The sequence below is a fragment of the Balearica regulorum genome, chromosome 2, assembly GCF_011004875.1.
Source record: "Balearica regulorum gibbericeps isolate bBalReg1 chromosome 2, bBalReg1.pri, whole genome shotgun sequence".
NCBI classification, from domain to species: domain Eukaryota; kingdom Metazoa; phylum Chordata; class Aves; order Gruiformes; family Gruidae; genus Balearica; species Balearica regulorum.
In genome coordinates, this window is record NC_046185.1 from 24,900,027 (window position 1) to 24,921,499 (window position 21,473).

General features: G+C 43.0%; 1 protein-coding gene and 1 long non-coding RNA gene across 2 annotated transcripts in view; one reads left to right on the plus strand and one right to left on the minus strand.

The window, feature by feature from the left end:
- The window catches only part of LAPTM4B (lysosomal protein transmembrane 4 beta), a 60,983-nt gene that overhangs the window by 31,903 nt on the left and 7,607 nt on the right, over nt 1-21,473 (minus strand). Inside the window, exons 2-4 of the mRNA XM_075743657.1 lie at nt 11,823-11,934; nt 4,630-4,703; nt 3,872-3,994 (exon numbers count right to left, since the gene is read on the minus strand). Coding sequence (XP_075599772.1) covers nt 3,872-3,994; nt 4,630-4,703; nt 11,823-11,934 — 309 coding nt within the window. The remainder of the gene's footprint in view (nt 1-3,871; nt 3,995-4,629; nt 4,704-11,822; nt 11,935-21,473) is intronic.
- Nucleotides 5,504-21,457, plus strand: LOC142600326 (uncharacterized). The gene is made up of 3 exons (XR_012833754.1): nt 5,504-5,613; nt 6,109-6,327; nt 20,746-21,457. It is a non-coding gene; the product is annotated as an uncharacterized LOC142600326 (long non-coding RNA).

Sequence of the window (21,473 nt, forward strand, 5' to 3'; positions counted from 1 at the left end):
ATTGCATTGATGGCATTATTGCTAAAAATTTGAAAAGCTTGGTTTTGGTTTCATCTTGTCGTGTGTCCGAATATCTGATAGCAGCGGATGTGATCTTCACCTCTCCCTTTCACTTTTGCCCCCTCAGACAGAGTCTTTTTGCTCTGAACCAAATGCAACAACCTTTTGCCAACTGATGTGGCCCTTCCAGGTAAGGGCACGAGGGCTTCCTGCTGAGCCACTTGTGCTTGGGAACATAACTAAGACACGGAGGCATAAACAGCTTCAAAGCGGATGCAGAACAGCTTCAAAACAGCTTCAAAACTTTGTTGAACAGGTGACATCATTAACCGTATAAAATTCGTCACAGCTTTTGGTAGTTTTTGCCAGTCACTGATCTCCACTGTGAATGATAAAATAGAAATGACATCTTGTTTCTAAATGAACTTAACTTGGACTCGCTTTTAGCTACTCATTATATTATGCCTCTCATCTAATTTAAAAGCCTTTTAATACCGTGTTATTCTGCGTATGAAAACTCTAACAGCATCACTTCTTGGTGTCCTTTCTTCGTAAATGAAGCAGGAAAAGCTGATTTTCTCTCACCATACTACAATGTATCCAGCTTTTATATAGTTTTTGGAGGAATTTTTCTGCATGTTCTCTGACTTTTAAGCATTGTTCTTTATGACCAGACATCAAAAACAGACAGATAAAACCTCTGTCACCGACTGAGAAGGGAAGTCTCCTCTCCATTACTATTCATTGATGGGTTATTTTGTCCACAAACCCCATGAGCAGTTTTTGGAAACCTGGGGACTCTTGATTTGGCACTTAGTTCCCTAGACTGCTTACAGAGTCACTGCATCCCAGGTACAGTTGCCATACTGTATGCTCATCTGTACTCATGTTTTCACATTTCTTGGCATTTAGCAATGTAGCACACATTAATGACTGAACTCAGTCAGTCTAGCTCACTCTGATTAATGGCTCCATCCTTAGTGTTATTTACATGTACATTAATCTCTGTGTCAGCCATGGCTGTTATTAGAAGTGATTTTGCTGGGAAACATCACAAGTACTAACTCTGGGAAATGCAGAGATGTGCTTGCTTTGGGCAACGCAGGGACAGGGTCTTGCAGGGATGACACAGGACAGCTAGATTAGGCTCCTGCTTGCACCCTCCTGCTAGAGGACTCGATCCCTCTAGACAGAGGGCCTGGGGAAGCTCTCCCAAGGCTGACGTTAGCCTTTGTGAATGGCCTCTTGGGTACCAAGGTTATTAATGGAACTCAGGAAGCGCATGAAATCAAGTGCTGATTCCTAGAGACCTTCCTCTACCCAAAATAGAAACTCATTGGGAGATGATCGGCTTGACCACGACCCTTTGCAGCCTGCCAGCTAACCTCTCCTAATCCATTTGATACATCCTTTATTGATCTAGTGCTTTATTTTTGCTCTGTGCATCATGCTGCAAAGTCAAACGTCTTGCAAAAGTCTATTATGCCCCTGCCCATCTTTATTGCCAAAGTCAGTAATCTTGTCAGTGAAAGAAAATGAGTTTGCCTGCAGGACTGATTCTCCGTGAAACTGTGCTGGCAGTCATTAATCATATTCCTCTGGTCTAATCCTTTATCAATTGACTCTCCTCTCAGCACTTCGGTTATTATTCTGCTTGGTAGCAATGTCAGGCTAATCAGCCTGTAATTATCCTGGAAATCCCCCTTGCCCTTTTGAGCATTGACAGTTTAGCACTTCTGAAGTCTTGCAGCATTTCATTACCAGTCCAGAAAATGATTTACAACAGCAAGAAAAAGATGTGCGCAACCAGAGGTTTTAACACTCCACAGTAGCAATGTGGCTAACGAAGTGCTCTGCTGCACCGTTCTCAATACCTTCCAAGGCCTGCTCCTTGTATTTCTGCTACAGAAGGGCCTGCTGGTTTTTTATCTGCAGGAACAACAGTGATGTTTCAGCAGACATTTTGAGAAAATCAGCTGCTCTTTGCCCTCCTGGTGAGCCAGCCTCAGATGCGGCACCAGGTTTTCAGCACAAGAACAGGGGCTTTTTGGTGCACAGCTCCCAGCCTACTCCCATCCCCTCACACTGTTGTACAGCAACTAAGAGTAAAACCTGGTTACAACTCATGCTCTGGGAACGCGGGGAGGTCCTGCAGCCACGCAGACACTTGTGCTGCCACAAGAGCAGGGCTACCACGGATGCAGAAGCGAGGGACTGCAGGTGAAGGATGGGCAGGAGGGCTCCAGGCAGCGGCAGTGCCAGCTTCCAGCACTCGCCGAGCTATGGCCATAATTTTCTCTTTTCCACTTGTATCTCTGAGAACCTCTTGAATTATTCCTCAGCTTCTCTTCTGGTGTAGCATCAGCCATGAATGCAGGCGGGTGTTAAATAAGGCAACGGATAACAGGCCCCTGATGCATCCCAGCTCCTGCTGGCTTGACACATTGCCTCTTCCTGCAGATTTGTGTGGCTACTTATCTGCCTGCTGTTTCTCATTACCTGTTATTTATATTGCCCTAGCTAGTTTTCCATCCACATAACAAAGTTCACAGCCAAGCTAATCTGTATTCGGGTTCTCTAGGCAGATTTTCAGAGACAGAAGCAGCATTAGTTTCTCCAGAGCTCTGCGACTCCACCCAAACCTTGTTGGACATGGCCAAAGTACTGCAATGAGTCAGAGGCTGGTGGGCTCTTGTTTTTGCTGTAGGTGGTTGCAATCACATCCTGTAAGCTTGCACAATGCTGGTGTCCTGGTTTCGGCTGAGATATAGAGAGTTTTCTTCCTAGTTGCTGGTATGGTGCTGTGTTTTGGATTTAGGCTGAGAATAATGTTGACAAAACACTGATATTTTGGCTGTTGCTAGGCAATGTTTACACTAGGTCAAGGACTTTTCAGCTTCTCGTACTGCCCCACCAGTGAGGAGGCTCGCGGTGCACAAGAAGTTGGAAGAGGACACAGCCAGGACAGCTGACTCAACTTGGCCAAAGGGATAGTCCATACCATATGACATCATGCTCAGTATATAACTTGGGGGGAAGCTGGCTGGGGGTTTAGACCACAGCTCGGGAACTAGCTGGGCATCAGTGGTCTGCAGGTGGTGAGCAATTGTGCTGTGCATCACTTGTTTTGTATATTCTTTTATCATTATTGTTATTGCTGTTGTTATTATTATTATCCTTGTTATTATTATCTTCCTTTTCTGTCACATTAAACTGTCTTTAACTCAACCCATGAGTTTTACTTTTTTTTCCAGATTCTCTCCCTCATCCCACTGGTGGGGGGGAAGTGAGTGAAGGGCTGTGTGGTTGTTTTAGCTGCCTTCTAGGTTAAAACTGTAGCAACGAGCTATGGATGCTTGGCCAAAGTAGACCACGGCAAGAAGACAGTCTCTATTTGTCCCTAAAACAGAATCCGTTGATGTTTTCTAGCAAAAACAAACCTACATTGACTCAAACTCCTGCCTAAAGAAATCTATGTTAAAGCCACCAAATAAATTAAAAGGAGCAACAAAACATCCTTGAAATAGCACCAGAAATAAGCCACTGGATATGAACACAATAACTCTGAATCCAAAAGCAATTACTTATTATCTATGTCTTGCAATATGAGTCTCATTCTAAATGAAGTGGTGCTGAGAGCTTCCGCAACATTGCAAAATTCCAGAGCTCTGTATAAATATTGTAATAAGTTAGTAATGTAACCTTGCAAGGATGTTGAATACAGACTAGTGAGGACCGAGAGGACTTTTCAAGGACTGCATAGGAAGTTAACAGGAAAATGTTGGCTAGAAATACAGGACAAACTGTGCACCTTGCACAGGTTTTTTTTGCCCCAAAGCCCCCAAAGGCTTGTGAACATCAAGTGACTTACCAGCTGGCGGAGGTAGTCCTGAATTGTGCTGGGGTAGACGAGTACACTGATGGCAACCAACGTGTTGAGAGCAAAGTCAAAGATCTGATAACAGAAGAAAGGGATGATCCAAGCTGCATGTTGCTGAAAAGAAAATAAGAACTCATCAGCCACAAGCTAAAATAGAAGGATGTATGTTTTTCTGCACTAAAATCGAAGGAATATTTGACACAATGTATTACATTTCATGAAGCCGTAACAGAAAAGAACTTGTTAAATCAGCTAAAAGAAATATGACATGCAGCCAAAAGGGTTGGCCAAGCTAGCTTGGCTGCTGAACTGCAGTAATATGTGAGCTGTTAAGTCCCACAACTCATTATACTAGGACATTTAGAAACCACATGACAGTTTTCCCCCTAACTAATAGGATTAATATTGGGACAAACCACAGGCTTGGGAGGTGAATGGGAAAAAATTCCCTTAAATTTGGTAGGAACAAGATTCAGTTCTCTGAACTCACAGCTTGCCCAGAGTTTACTCATATTTGAAACTGCAGTCAGTGAACAGAAGTGGGCAGTCTTCCTGCCTGCAGCACGGGTCCCTGGGGTACCACTGATCTCAGCAATCAGTTCTGCTGTCTCTTCTTTTCCCAGGCCCCCCCCACAGTTTTCAGCTAAATAACTAAACAAGAAATTGTTAGAAAGCAATTTTCTTAATTTTTTTTCTAGAGAGTTGTATAGTTCACTTGATTCATGTTTTCACTGAATACAATGAATTACCTTATATGCGCCATATGTAGCCATTGCACAGATCAGAATCATAAGAAGAGAAATTGCCGTGGCAATGCACATATCTGGAAGAGAAACACATCAAAATGATTGCAAATAAATCCAGAGCTTGGCTCGGTTATTTTGCCATCTGCCTCGTGCCGGGCATCTTGAAGGGCAGAGTGGGAAGTGAGGTGGAGATGAGGGCAAGTGCGTCGTTCAGCTATTGCTGGAGGAAATCTCTGGATCTTGTGGGAAACCTCCTAAACAGGAGAAGCACAGTAAGTGATTACACTGCGCAAGCCTCTGCAGCCTCTGTGAGGTTGTGGAGATACCATAAATGGTTTAATTTTTCTGAGGATTTTTAAAAATCAGGAGCAGACTTGACTAGAAGACTATACTGCTGGTGGTGATATCTGTAGTCAGAAAGTGTCTGTCCGCTTTCCTGCACTACGGATTGTTTCTGCACTAATAGCTGCTCTGTACCATCGTTCACTTATCTTTAAAAAACTTTGGAAAAGGAGAAATGAATTTTTAAAAGCAAAACTGGCAGGTAGAGGCATCTTAGAACAGAAATATCATATCTGAAATTTTCATTTCAACCAAGAATACTGCAGAGATATACAGGTTATTAATGAAGATGTATAACTGTCAGGAAGGGTGAAGTGGTAAAGGAAGCAAAATATTCTTTAAGGTTTTGATTGGAGCAATTACAGGACTCCCATCTTTTTCTTCTATTGCTGCTCAGCTTTCAATTAACTTTTCCTTAGATTTAAGAAGTTCCTAAGCCGCTGAAAGCTGGAAGGAGATCCTGGGAAAAAGAATTACATATGTTTGGTCCTTTCCTGTGTACCTCCCTTGCTGTCATTACAGGCCATAGCAGGATACCAGAACCATATTTGTGAACCAGACCTTACAGTGAGTTCGGGAGTGCAACTGGGCATTGCAACTACTCTTCTGAGGCTAAGCCAGTGCACAGAGGAGAGAAGATGTGAGGTATGTAGGACACGACTTTAGAGAACCCAGCTCTGTGGGTCTCTGTGACATACCTGCTGTTCACATTGCTGTCAACAGGTGCATTGAAACTACCTACCTTGATGAGACATTTGATGGACTTAAGACACACAAATACATGATGGTGTTCAGGGTGTTCACTACCCATCACTGCCTGACTTTGGAGGCATTCAAAGTGTGAAGATGCCTCCACACTTCTTCACACTTTGAATGCCTCCATTTGATCACAGACTTGCCACAACATCTAACTCTAGCACATGACAAGCACAGCAAGGGTCAGTCCCTCCACCTCCCTGGCTGCATCAAAGTGAGGTTCTGGGTAGGTGTTCTGGGGCCTGCATCAAAGTCCCTGAAAGGTCCTGATCTGGTAGCTGTGGATAGGTCTCACCTACTGCCACCAGGCAGCAGTGCAGGTTCACCTGGGTCATGGCTGAAGAGGAAGGACAGACACTAAGTCTTGTCTGTAATTTTTTCCAGCCTACCAGTACGATCATTCATGTAGAAGACAAAGGACCCAGATCCTCCTCCCCCTGAGGGAACACAAACCTTGCACTAGTGCAGAATTCCTGCCAGCACTAGTCCAAATTTCTGCTGGCCCTCCATGCAGAGAGGAACCTGAGACTTGTGAAGCTGGCAGAAAAATTAGCAAGAGGAAACTGTCGCTGGCTGATGAGAGTGTCTCTGGAGAGTGCTTACGTACGTATGGCTACAGGCTCCTTGGGTACCATGCCTACCAACAGCAGGGTTAAGGACTTAGGAACCCAGGTCTCCCCTTTTCAAGGACACTGTCTGTGTCCTGGATTTCAGGACTCCTGCTATCTCACTCTTGCCCCCAAATTTTGTCCCTGTGATTGCACAGGGACTCAAATGCAACAGAATAAGCCCTATTGCAGACTACTTCCTAATTTAATGGATGGGGCCCCTCTCCTGGGCACTTGGAGGAGCACTTTTAAACCACTGTAGTCTGATGAGGGCCTGGAGTCCAGATGTCCTTACTCACACAAATGCTTGAATCTTTGTTGTATTGTCAAAATAAGCAGGTCTGACCCAGGAGAGGCAGCAGCACTCACCGTTGAGGTTAGGTGCACCCCTGCGCTCACTGCTTCCTGCCCGGTGGCTTTATGCAGCTCGGCTTGTGGGTGCCTGGAAACGCCATGGGGAGGCAGCTGGGCTCCCCACTTAGAATTCAGGAGGGGATTACATCTTGGGGCATCCAAAATTGCTCTTCAGAGGCACCTCCTTCTCCTCCTTGCGTACAGAATCTAGGCATCCAGTGCAGGCGTCTGAGCTGCATTGCCATGACCAGTCTCCAGCTTTCCAGGAGCTGAAAGACTGTGCTGTGCCTGTTAGAGGTGATCTGAATTCTGCCCTCAAGAGGAAGAAGCACCCACAAAACAAACCTGTACTAATAAAAGGTACTGCAGCCTCTTCAGACACTCTTGACTGTGTGGGCATTTACTCTGGCTGCCTGCATACATCCTGTGAGATCAAAACGATTTTTGAATAGACCAGGTACAATCGAGGTGATGAAAGAAAAGAAGTGGAAGTGGCTGCCTGTAGCCACTAACCTCAGTTGAACTTCTTGTAAAAGAGGCTCTTGGATCAATTTTTATTTTAACCATCAGTTTGAAGGCACTGCTCATGTATTTATTCTGTCCGTTCTTAAGCCCAGTCACCTACTCGCTGTACCCAAGGGGAAGCTGCTGTCATTGTCATCTGCAGCAGACGCAGCAGTCGCAGGCCTTGCTTTGCTCGTGATCGCAGCAGTACTGGTTCAGAGCCAGAGCCTAGCAAACTGCGATAAACTTGACATTGAAGCTCTGGTCTGACACACTCATGCTCCCCATCTCCGGTGTCTCTGTAGCTGTGCTTCGCTGTGCCAAGTCCTAGTTGGCTCAAGCTGGTTCTTTCTCATTTAAGGCTTCATTGGGTTTTTTGAGCTGTGTCGGCTTCAATTAATCAGAATGAAACTAGATATGTAGCACATTAAATGAGAAGCTAAGAGGGGTGTGTGAATTTTTTTTCCACCCACGCTGTACTTTCCACAGCACTCATGGCTAGAAGGGCTGTACTTGAACCACTGCAGTGGTTATACAGCCTATTGTCCTAGACGGCTTTTGGAGTTTTCTGCCCGAGTTCAAAGAAACCAGTTAGGTGTTTTCCCTCTTATACCTTACAGTGAGATCCTACCTTCCTGCTGCATCAGGGAGAAGATGCTACTGGGGCTGAGCAGAGCTCCTGCCATGGGGTGCTTGTGTGCACAGCAAGCCCTGCAGCTGGAGCTCCCTCGAACCCATCTCACAAGCATTTCCTTGCCTTCCCCTCCCCTCTTGCAGAGGAGGCTGGTGGCGGGCACTGTGGGGACAGGGAGGAGCAGCCAGCGAGGTCAGTCCCTGAGCCAGGACCTATGTGGAGTGATGGAGACCTCAAATGCTCCAGCTCATCACCTGGCCCAGCCCTGGAGTAAATCGCTGGCTTACAGCTCTGACAGCCAGGGCCCAGAAAGCTGCTGATCAGCAGCCTGCAATCCTCAGGCAGTTTTGCCCCCCCCCCCCAGCCTTATTTATCCTGCAGCCTGGCCTCCTTACGGCCCGCTAAGGATTACTGCCTCGCGCTCTCCTCCAAGCTGCTTGTGCAAGCTCGGTGCCACTGCTGCCAGCCACCACGCAGCCCCCTGGGTCACAACCCATGCAGCAGTGGTATTTTCTCTCTGGCAAAAGAAGGAGGCCAATGAGAAGGAAAGAGTTTTCTGCACCTTTGAGCCCAGCTCATTTATTCCAGAGGATAAGGCTAGAGGGGAAGAGGCAGCCCTGAGTACGCTGTGCTGCAGCAGAGATCCTGTTTTTTCCCCCTCCCTGTGATATGGGGCTCATGCTACCTGATGGATTGGGGTGGGAAGGGTACCTACTCTACCACTTCCCTTTATCCCCTAAGAGAAGTCCAAGCCTGCTGTTTGTAGGTTTCTTTATTAAATTTTTTCTACTTGAATTAATCTTTCTAAGCCACGGATGCATGTCACGTTCAGCAGAGAGACTGCCACATTATCCTGCCCTGCCCTGAGACTGCTGCTTGTCTCATCTGCCTGTCCCAGAGCAGGGACACAGGCGGATTTTGGCCTGAGTTGCTGACTTCGGTGTCAAAGTTTCCACCATTTTCTATGGAGCACGCATAGGATTTCAGTCCTTGCTATATGGCTTATGAAGTGTCACACACATCTGTGACACTGTGAAGGCAGCAAATAAACCCAAGCAACACTCACTGCTTGTTTGGGCTGTTGACATGTCAGGATCATGGTCTGTGTATCTGGAGAAGCTGAGCAGGAGGCTCAGGTAAAACCCTCTGGGAAGTCAAAATGATTTATACGGCTCTTCCATCTCTGGCCTGGAGATTACCCGTCTTTTATAAGCAGCAGTGTTACACTGGGCAGCTCACACGTTTCTAATTTTTCCTAGTCCAGCTTCTAGTTCACAAACCCCCTCAGGTCCTAAGGAAATAATAAAAAGAAAGATGAGACTACACGGACTCAGCTGAATATCCTGCAAAGGAGGAAGCCCAGCGTTCCCCCCGGCTCACAGATGTACGTCTCCGAGAGCCAGCCAAACCACACACACTGGTGTCTTCCAGTACCTCCATCTGCCGCATGGCAAGTCTTGGCAGACTTTTTTTTCCCCTTGTTTCCTTTTAGAATAGAAGGAAAAAGCTATAACCTATGGCTTTTCCTAAGTGCTCAGGTAAATCCTTCCTCTGCTTAATCAAACAGGCTTTTTGGAGCCTCTGGTAACCCCCTGGGAACCAAACTAAATCCTGAAATTAAGGCTGAGCAGCCATTTGCAGAAGAACTGATGCTGCACTGGCATTTTCAAGCAGTTTGCAGTAGACTGGCTCTGGGTCTGCACGTGGTGGGAATTTTTCCCACTGTTGGAAGAGAAAATTGAAAATTCTCCATAAACCAGGCCTGAGCACAGCCAGAAATAAATATGAATACAAATATTGAGGAAATCCTGGTTTCTTGGAAGTCAAGGGAAATCTGTCATTAACTTCAGGTTAGGCATAATTCCACTACTGTGAATTAGCTGATAAGTTTATTTCCAGATGATATTTTCAGATCTTTTATGAAGGAGCCTATCTGAGGAGGGAGGGAAAGGGAGTGACAATCTGACATACAAACTCTATGTCTCCTTTTTTTTTTTTTTTTGCTATTGACAGGAGCATCAAAAGTAGTAATGAGAATAACGGCTACGAGTATTTCCATCATTATTATTTGTCAACACAAGTACATATAGATAACAACTTTGGGATCTTCATTAGCATAAAAATTGATGTATTTTCCTGTATTTCATACACATAGTTTCACATCTAAGAATTTCAGCACATGCAGCTAACCTGGGAAAAATTTCTTCAATAAAGACAAATAAAAGTAGGACAAGAGAAGAGCATGGGGAAGTTTGTCTGATGTTTTACCTCGTAAGAAATAATTTCCTCAGATTTGAACAAATATAGTCATACTTAAAGAAAAAAAAGAAAAAAAAAAATCTCCTGCCAGCTATTTCCAGTAACTATAAAAGCCAGTCGTTTGATTCAGCTGCCTTTACTCAGTAAGGCATTAAACTGGAGGGAGTCAAAGAATAAAAGGAGACATTAATTCAAATGTTCATTTGTAATTTAACTGCCTGTGAAATGTTCCCTTTACCAAATGGAAATGAGGTCGCTTGGCCCACAAGCCATCCTTTTACAGTCTTGCAGGGTTCACTTCAGAAGCCTTGATAAAAAAAATATAGAAAATACAATTTTCAAGTGTAGATGGAAATCCCCAATGTACTTGATCTGACAGCTATTGCATTACAAAACAGAATTACTATTTTAAAGCCTTGGGCACTGGCAGGCCTCTGATGTCGGCTATATAAAACCACACTGACAGACAGTCATTACCAAGGTTAATCTCTGAGAATTAGGACAAGGCAGTCAGTTTTAATATGTCAGAATCAGCTAGGAGCCCATCTGTATCTACTATGGGCCTTACTTTCTTAAATCCAGTTATGTAAAAAGATTTTTAGTCAAAAGTTGTAGGCGGTTTTTCAATGAAGACACAATAAAGTAGCAATTACCCCTTATGATTAATTAAATGTAGACCCTCAAGGCATATCTGCACTAAAGAGCTTGCGGAAATAAGCATCCCTTAGCTGATACCCAGCAGCTCTGACCCACCATGGGTACAATTATTTTTCTCACGTGTGGGGCTATCCCTTTTCCTGCTGGTATTTTTATTGACTTCAGCAGGAATGAGGAAAGGACTTAGAGCCTTTTGCTGTGGACGGGCGTGATTCTGAGCAGCAAGACACCAGTGTAACTAGTAGGAGACCTTGTTTCAGATTACTGAGAGAAATGTTGAACACAGCAATCTTGTGAGCAGAAATGAAAATAAACAGACATTTTTATCAAAACCACACTGAGGGAAAACTTTTCTAGATACAAATTAAACGATTAAAGCAAATCAACAAACCAAATATACCACCAAATAATTTGATACAGTCATGGAAGAAAGAAACATTTGCAAAGGGCAGAAGGTTTTTGCAGAAGGCATAAATGGCCTGGCTCATCCTTCCCTGAAACTGTATTGAAGATTTTCTATGATGCCCTTTGGAGATAGAAGGAAGCAGCCCTGCGTTATCGCTAATACGCCTGTGACTATACAGTTAATATGTATGCTTGCATCTATTACAACAGGTTTGTGCAAGTTATGCCATGTGCACGTGGAGGGGGTGTGCACATGTACAACATGAATGACCGCATTCAGCCAGTTACTGAAATAACAGCATGAGTTCTTCTGCATGTGCAGGCACTAGGAGACATGGTGCTGGGAAGTGCAGAGACTCTGTATCTGCCTGTGTCTTGCAAAATCCCCCTGGGGCTTTCAGCATCATGCTCAGGGATAACATCTCCATGCCAGGGTTGGCTCTGCCCCTGCCAAGCCAGGGCACAGCAGAGCAGCTGGTTTACTAATAGGTACCAGGTAAGGTTACTAATAGGTAACCAGTCTGAACTGTGCCATGAACACACTTTTCACAATAAAAATGCATCTGTAAGATACTAAAGTGAAGCAATAATTAAAGAACAATAATTACTGAAACTATGGGACAGTTACATAGATGCTGGAGCCATGAATTTTACTTATTTAGGCAGCTTGTACTTACTGGCATCATCCATAAATTCAAATTCACCCCCTAATTCAGCACTGGTTAGGTGGTACTGGTCAGGATCGGTCAGGGCGCTCAGCAGAATCAGCAATACCACCGAATTGATAATCTACAGGGAGGAAAAAGGGAAAAGGGTCAGGCTGGGAAAGCAATCCATGAAAAACCTCTGGGCAGGATACACCCACCACAGTCTGTGCCAACTATGTCAGACACTGTTCTCCAACTGTACAACTGTAGTATTTAACTAACACTACAATTAGTTTCTCAGGGTTTGTGTAAACAGGGCCTATTTCTTCCCCAAATGGCGGCAGGAAGATGAAACTTGGATTACCCCTTTTCATTCCAACTCTGCCACACCATCAGGCTACCATTGCTCTTTCAGATTATAAAACATGTTAATACATCCACTTCAGTTTGTTCTGTTGCAAAAACTAAAATTAATTAAAACCAATCATTTTAAGACTATTACAAATGAGTGTTATAGTCAAGGATTATTAGCATGGCAGGGCTGAAATTGGGGATAGGTCCTGTGAAATTCCTAGATGATTAAAGAGGAGCTGATTTGCTGGAAGATGCTGAATTTTAAAAGGCCGTGAGTGATGAGCTGATTCACATGAGCTGCTACATCAGAGGGCCTTGAGGGACAGAAGTAGGTGGCAATCTGAGCCCAATGGCTGATGCGCAGGTTCCTGTGTCATATGGCAGAGAGAGACATTCACGCACACTGAGACCTTGGCTATGAAATGGAATAAGTAACTTAAATGCAAGAATACAGTATTGAGCGATTCAGTAGAAGCGGATTGTCAAGTATCAGCTGTGAGAGGAACGCAGAGGTAGCCAAGATCTGTATTTTAAAACAAATCTGAACAAAATGCTCATATCACTTTGGAGAGGGCTAATTGCAGAAAAGAAGATTGCTCAGCATGAAATAACGCAGCCGGCCTAAAAGATTATTCTAGGAAGATAATTGATGAACAGGGAAATGGAGAAAAGAAAGCTGATAATAGAGTATGCTGGAAAAGATGGATTTTACTGCTTTGGTTCTCACTTCAGAGTCATCCTAATCTGATCACAGGTTACTAACAGCAACAAAAAGGTGTAGGAACACAGGCTATAATAAGGCATGAACAGGCTGGAGATTATCATCTCGGGTAAGATAAATGCTTTTTGATAGGCAAATTCAATCCAGTTTAGCTGATACCAGATCTGCTAGCAATGATCTTTGTAAAACTGTTGAAAGTAGATTGAGTTCACAAGATGGTGAAAGAGCAAGCACAGTTTATTCCTTTACAAAGCAGGAAGGCCATATAATGAATTTATAGCTAGATTGTGAGATTTAAAATGAAAACAAACACAGGAACAGATAGTGAAACATTCTCCCCATTAGCACTTCAAATTTGTATGGTCATAACCAACAATCACCATGGGCTTGCCAAGGACAAACCATAATTAATTCATGTTATTTTCCTTCTCTGACAGGCTAAGAGGCCTTGTGGACAGGGGAAAAGCGGTAGATATCATATCTTTGCAACTTAGCAAGCCTTTTGACATTACGAGGTTCTCATGAATGAGCTAGGAAAGCCTAATTTGGTTGAAAGTGCAGGAAGGTGAGTGCACAAACAGCTGGATAGTTGTAATGAGAGAATAGCTGTCAAGCATTCACAACCAGCACAGAAGATATATTGATTAGGGGTTTCCAATATAATTGAAAGATTTGGTATTTCAAATCACGAGTGACTTGTATCTTTCTTTAATTTGCAGACAATGCCAAGCTGTAAGCACTTTAGGAGATAAGATTAAAAAGATATTGACCAACTATGGCAGAATTCAGACAACAGAGCACAAGTCAGTATGAATAAGCATAGAGCATCACATTTGTGACAAACTGCAGAAGAACAAGAGGAGAAATAACTGAGTAAGTATCAGTTCCTCAGAAAGGGGTCTGGGTATGACAGTGAATAAACTGAACGTGACTCAGTGCCATCCCATGAGCTCATCTTTGCAGCTGCATGGTGGTGGGCAGTACTGCAGAAACCTGGGTAATAGACGCACAAGTCATCCTCCTTCTCGCCCTCCACAGGGTGTCTGCGGAAAGGGTCCAGTTCAAAGTCCTAAAATGTACCAAGAAAAACCCTGGGGAGGATCCTGCAACAGAACAGAAGGTGATCAGACATCTGGAAATTGTGGTTGGCTGACAGGGAAAAAAAATTAGTTTCGTGAGGAGAAGGAGGAGGGAGATGCTCCCAGTCTTTTATAAGCAGAAATGCAAGGAAAAGGAAGAGGCAATAGACTTTTCTCCAGATCCACTGGGAGATAAGTAAAGTAACGGATTTAAATTACAGCAAAAAGAAATTTGGGTTATGCAGCTTGCTGAACAATATGAACAAGCAGACAGCAGAAGAGATTGTCTGGAGGGGGTTAATCTTCATTACTGCATTTTTTATAGAACAGTTTTGTGTTGGGAGTGCTGTAGCCATAGATGGCCCTGTCTTGACTTTGAAGACAGATCAGATGACTGTCAAGATTCAAAGTTATATTCTACAAATCCTTTTAATTTTTAACATTATATATTACTTTATATTGCAATACACTTCTTGCTTTATACCCTTTTGTGGAAAGCTAGAGGACGTATGCCAGCCATAAATATATGTTACTTAAGAGGAGTACTCAAAATAACCAAGCAATCAGAAACTATAAACATATATAGTGTTGCTATTTTAAAGGCATACAAGTTTAATCTTTCGTACAGATATAGTCAGGAAGATTCATAAGATGCTGACCTAGGCACTCTGTTTTCTCCCTATGGATATGTCCAAATTCAGCTTATGCGTTTGTCAGCATTGCCCTTAAGTCTCTGCACAAGGCACAGATTGTGTTTGCCTGCTCTGAAGTCTGCTGCGGTCAGTAGGAATTTCTCTACTGCTCTTTAGTGCATTACTTTTCTGTTCTCTCAGGTTGTTCTCTTGAGATCCTCATAATGATGTCTGAGCACCTTCCAACCGTGCTACCAGCAGTGCAAGTGAAACACACCATGTGTTTATTTGCTCACCCTCTTTCACCAAGAAGAAATGTGTGCACAGTTGGGTGTATTGTATTTGTTAGGGTGTTTCTTTAGTTTTGAATGTGATGTGACTGTTGAATTTTGAAAAATGCTTTAGTGCATAATTTTAATGTGCCTAAAAACTTACTGATGTAGCATCTTCCAAGGGCACAGAATCAAGGACAAGAGCATGAAGTGATTGCCTGTTGATATATGCAGTTGGTATGAGAGTCGAAATCTCTGTTCTAGGAAAAGCAAAGGAGTTTTTTTGCTCTCTCAATAGGGCCAACGTTTCCTTCAAGATGTTTTACATTCCTTCAGCAACAAATAATGTAACGAGTAATTAACAGTGCTTAGAAAGCATTTTCATTAGGCAAAGTTGCAGTAAGCAACTAAGCCCTATACTTTCCCAATAAGATATGTCGTTCTCCTTTTATGGATGGAGAAAGAGAAACATGTTCATGACTATGCAGTGGGTGGTGTTCAGTGGTAAGAATAAAGTCCAAGATTTTGCACTATCAAGTCAAGACTGTGGCCACTGGGTCCCGTTGCTCGTTACGGCCACAGTGCTACCCAGAGTTATGGGAGAGGAGCCCTGGGAGCACTAACAGGCCTTATTGCCCCTGCCCAGCCCCACCGTGGGCCTCCCCCCACCCCTGCCCATGGTCCAGGACCCCATTTCAACTCAGCCTGGATTCATCAATCCCTGCCCCGGTGGCACCACAGGAGTGCTGGTCTCCAGCCGTGCTTCCTGGATGGACCCCTTGAATGCATGTTGTAGCTTGGCTCCACTTGTGTCTTTGATCTTGTCCCCTTTTGCTCCAGGTGGGGCCCCTGGATGGCCCCTGGCCTTGCTTCATCACCTGCCATGTTGGGGGCTGTTGCTGGACCCCATTACCAGCCCCCAGTTCTGCACCTGGGCTCAGGCCCTGCAGGAAGGTACCCAGAGGGCTCTAACAAGAGATTGGACAAAGACCCCGCAGAAAGTCCTGGAAATGCCCAACTGTCCTCTTATCCTGACACAGAAATAAAATAATAATTTTAAAAATCCCCAAATCTTGCTTCTCAGGCAACCAGATGGAATATATCAACCTTCTCATCAGTGTAGAGGAGGAAAATAACTGCTTTGTAGAGAGCCCAGAATGTATCATGAAAAAGGGAAAACAGGAAATATTGTGGAGGAGATAGCTAGTCCAAATATTGGAGCATTACTTGGATTTCCTGCTCTGGGCTCACAAAACACAATTTCAAATTTGAGTAGGAGATATTTTAAAGAGCAACGACTATGCGAGAGAAGGTTCACACAGGCATGAGGGAGAAAGGCCGCACGTGCTGAGAGTAGGACCGTCACCAGCAGCCACTGCTGCTGCTTCCATCTGTACCGTGATAAAGAACCAGCAGCTTATGTACGATGTGAGGCAGCTCTGCTGGAGGGAAGGTGCAGCATTTAGGATGCAAAGAAGCAAGTGCACGTCTTCCACAGACAGCATCCAGCATCTAGAAAATATACAATGCACTAAGATTTCAGACCTCTGCCACCAATGAGTTCGTTGTCGTCTTTTCCACATCGTTTGTTCCAGAGACCAGCAGAGAACTGTGGTGACCCATGGAGATCAAATGCAGAGGAGAGAAGGTGTCAGGAACCATTGCATCAACAGGTGATGAGAAAATGAGTACCGCTATTATTTCAGCCCCTTCGCAAAAGTGCAGCTGCATGGTATCTATCCCAGCTTATCTAAAATAAAATTAGTTCCCATAGTTCCTAAGAGCATGCCATTAACACAGATCTTTTCCTGATTCCTAACTCAGACAGACAGAGAAATGCTCAGCCCAGCAACTTACATAGATGTCCGTAAATACTAAAAGAACTGTCAGGAGTTACAATGGCTTAATTTTTCCCTGCCTTCCTCCAGCTTCCAGTCAAGAGTTGAAATAAAATTGCTCTGATAAAGGGGTTCAGAAGAGGAAATATTGAGCTTACTTTAACTCAATACAATGCATTAAAAATACACTGATGTTTCTGTCAAACTCCACAGGGTTCCCTCTACAGGTATTCTATTAGAGTTCCTAACACAGTGAAGAGAGTTCCTTGTATTTATAGGAAAAAGTAATGAAAAGCCTCTAGCTTTATTTTTATTGAGGGTTCAATTTATAACTGAATCCATGCATATAACTGTCTGGATGTTTTCTATGTGGTGAGAGATGTGCGCACACTGTTAATTCTGGGTCTGTTTTCAGCCTCAGTGAACTCAAGAGAGATCCACTTAAGCACAGTCCTTAAATTTCTGTGTTGGTGGAGAACCAACTCACCGCCTCTGCTCCCTGTCGGGGATACTTTGCAGTTCCAGAGACCTGGTTTAATGACAGTGAACACCTCAGTAAATTTGGGTATAAAATCGCCATACTTTTAGATAAGGGGGAAAAAAATTAGAAAACTGCAAAGATAAACTTTGAAAAAAATAGATTTAATGAAAACACAGTCATTCTGGGTTAACGCCCCAGCTTTCTGTAATCCGTACTCATGAATTATAATGCTGGGATTGATATGGGCAGCTAGTTACCAAAAACACCACTGCTGTTTACTCTGTAGTCTCATACTTGACACAGTATGAGCTACCAGATGAAAGAGGAGATGACGTTTCTGAACAAGATGGTTGTGAGTCAGCAGCAAAGAACAGCAGATTTCTCTGAGGACTTTGAACGGTGAGCCATGTCAGGGTGCTGCTGACCAAGGCTCCTAAACCTTGGCCAGGTTTTGAACTGGCAAACACAATTCTAGTGTATTTTTAAAAACCGACAAAACTGGCAGGGTTTAATTTGTTGCCCTCTGCAGAGATACTATTGAAGCAGTTCACTGACATTAATTTTACTCGTTAAAAATCCTAAATGTTTTTTATAAAACTGAAAAAAGTCTCAGGCAAAACCCCCTTACCCTCCATCCCCCTTCAAAAAACTTTATATATGTTTGTTCTCCATAGAAACAAAAGTCCAATCTTAAACTGTTTTACTTCTTGAAACTAAGCTAACATCAGAAGTCTGTACATATATTATAATACTTTGGTATTTGAAGTTAGTATTACTGTTAGTAAAAGAAAGAATGTATGGAAAATATATAGTTAAGGTAATTCAAAATCCCTAATTCTCTCCATCTACTGGTGCCTTCCCACTAGGCATGTACTTCACATTTTTCTTGGGTTTTTTTCTTTTAGCATAGTAGATATTAAAAAAAGAAAGAAAACTTTTCTTCATCAAGAGGACAAAAGAACCCTACAAAATTAAAAAAAATATCAAATTAAGGGTTTAACACAACAGCTCAGGCTAGATTTGCACTATCTGGGGCACCTTCCCCAACTTCTTTGTTAGCATTGATGATGAGTTAAGCAACATGATCTGTTGCCATGTATAGGCATATTTTTGTATCTGTTCTCTCTCTCTCTCTTATAGGCAAAAAGTGTTTTGTTTTTTGGGTTTGGGGTTTGGTGTTTTTTTTCTGAATTCTGATTAAAGAGGAAACAGGGAGGCCATTTTAGAAGTAAAGTTTTTACAGCAGTCTGACTGCTGCAGAGATGTGAGAAGGAACGAGGTATATCCCCCCGCCCAAGTTTTTTTACAGATCTTATGGCAGCAATTCAGTCACCTTCCCCCTCACCTAGGCGTGTAGAACCCAGGAGCTACATCTGAGCACACCTCAGTCAGTGGCTTGAACTCCTAGGAAACAGGGAGCAGGACAACCCTGGCTGTCAGAGTAGATATCTCTTTTTTTCTGCTGTGTAAGCCTTCTACCTCATGCTAGTGAAAATGTTTCAACTCTCCAATGCTGGGAAACAAGCTGCAGATGTGTTAGTGATACACAAAATAATCAATGGTCCAAGCAAGTAACCCCCCCCACACACACTTAGTTGTCTTTTCACCCAATGAAACATAACGGTCTTGAAGGGAAACAGAAAGATGGCCACGTAGAGTTGGGTTAGAGGAAATCCTTCACCCCTTTTACCAGTGAAAGTCATTATCAAACATTATTACTGAAGCCAAAAGGTTAGAGAAATACAGAAAAGGATGAGCTGTTTAATCATGAAATGTAAGTGCTTAGTCATATTACAAAGCATCTTAAAAACAAAATATAAACCTTCATGCTTCAGGTTATTTCCCAACCTTAAAATAATAGTAGAATAAAAGAAAATGGCTTCCCTGTACAAGTTGTTCTTTCTTACTTTCCTGTGTGGTTTCTCAAAGCATATGTTTCTGGCTGCTATCTGAAATACTGCACCAGAATAGGGGGAGCATTGGTCAGATCAGAAGTAGCAATTAAGTTTTTATATTCTTTATGTGGAGAAGACAGGATAGAGTCTGCAATTTCTGTTGCTTATTTTTCCAAATTACTCATGAGAAGTCAAAGAATGATCCTGGCAGGCTCAGATGAGCATATTACAGAGTGCATATTACGGAAAGTATATAATAGAAAGCTATGTAAAATATTTTAATCAGACTTTATATATAAACTCAACTTTGATTATTTTAATGACACTAAGCATTGAGCTTTAAAGGCTATACTGAATAAATTGATATAGGAAGTCCAGCATAATTTATCAGCACTCTTCTGTACAAATGACTCAACTACTGCCTACTGCCAGCCTTTCACCAGTCCTAAACCCCAAACCACAAGAAGTCTGTTACTAATGAAATATGGTAATGACTAAATTTATAAAAGAAAAATTAGATGGACAGACTGTGCAGGATGTACACTGGAGGTTTCTGCTTCCCTAGAGATAGAGTTTAATTTGTTATATACTTAATCTTAGTCCTGTCATGGTTTAAGGAAATAGGATATTTATATGCAAATTTGTCAGCGGATTCTTTGTTAAAAGCATTGCATTTAGAGGAAGTTGAACCTGTTTCTGAGCAATGTCCTGAAAATGATTGCTGAGGTCTTCTGCCCAGACTTGGGGAAATATAATCATATACCCGTGTTCAACTTATAACGTTGCCAGACCGACTCACAATTTCTACTAAAGCACATCTCATTTCAGGATGCTGTGGAGAGCTAGCAAAGAATTGGTATGCATTAAAACCTTATTAGAAAAAGAGTTGTTCAACTGGTCGGTTGGGATTTGTCCTTGACTACCAAAAATTGATTTTTGAGTCTTGCAGGTGCCTCTGAAAGGTTGAGGGTAGACCTGCGGAATTGTCATTGTTGATGTGAGTTATAGCAGCTCCCATGGGTCTGAACCTTAGTGCGGGCTCATGACAGAGGATGGGCCAGTCGATGCAGCTGTAAGTGAGCAGTTGAGTACCTGGGCTGGCTTGCCCGAGGCAGCTGGCCCTGGCCAGCAACTAGCAAGCCTTACCCACACCAGCCCATGACACTGTCTGTGCTCAGACTGACTTCTAGCCTCTTTGGACATGTGTTACTGCACTGGGGAGAGGAGTGTGCCCCAACTTTTGACAGCAAGCCACATATGCCCATGTAATTAAAAAAATTAAAAAACAAACAAACAAACACCACCACCCCACCCCCCAAAAACCAAACCAAACAAACCACCAAAACACACAAAACCTTTGATCTACTATTCTTACGTAGTCACCACAGGCAATATCCACAGAAGCCATGCAAGAGCCATCAGTAGTAAACTCCATCCTCTGCAACCCAGGGCAGCAATTCAGTTATGCAAGGAACAAGCGGGCACACCACAAAGGATGGTACAGTACAGATAATTACTGAAATAGTAAACAACCTGATCATATGTATCCGATTTATCTGGGCACAGCTGTTTCACAGCTGGAAAATGCACCTCCACAAGGTGAAAATCTCCCACAGAACTGTTTTTCTGCCAAAAGAATTTGTCCTGTCTGGTTTTAGTAGCTTAATATATCTCCCAACAGAACAAGACCTTGCTCAGCACAAGCCAGCAATGAAATGAAAAACAGCCTCCTAAAAAGCTCTCCTAAGGCAGAGGACTGGGATGATGGTGGTCAGAGCTGATTGCGGACATCTGAAAGAGAGCAAACCCACAGGAGGTGTGGGAACAGTGCGCTTAGGCTCAAGTCCAGCTTATTTCTTCGGTGGTGCCTTCCTGGCAGATTCACTACCTCAGATTGACCAGTGGCACTCTCTCGCACCTTCAGCAACGAGTGTGATTTTTCTCTTCCTATTCTGCTGTTTGGAGATTTGAGGCTTTAAACCTCCAGCCCAGATGCAGAACAGCACAGGAACTCCTGTGTGCATTTTCAAGCCTTGGCCACTTTAAACTTCCAGAGTTTTACAGTCAAAGTACGAGCCTCACAATAAAACCAAAGAAGAAAGCAATCAAGGAAATTAATTCCTGGCTATTTTGCAACATCCGTTCCATATGTCCAGGAATATATAAGACTAATTGCATTTTCGCTGACGTCAGTCTAATCAACGATCAGTTTACGAAGCTTAATGTGTTCTCCTCTGGCTCACTAGGAGATACATATTAACCTTCAACAGAACTTCTAAACACATTTTACTTGATTAATGTAATACCTCCTCTCCTTTCTATAAATGCATTCATGATTTTTGTATAAAAACCAAATGTAATTATAGCATACTGGACTCTTAATGGGTTTCTTTCCTTTAACAAGCATTT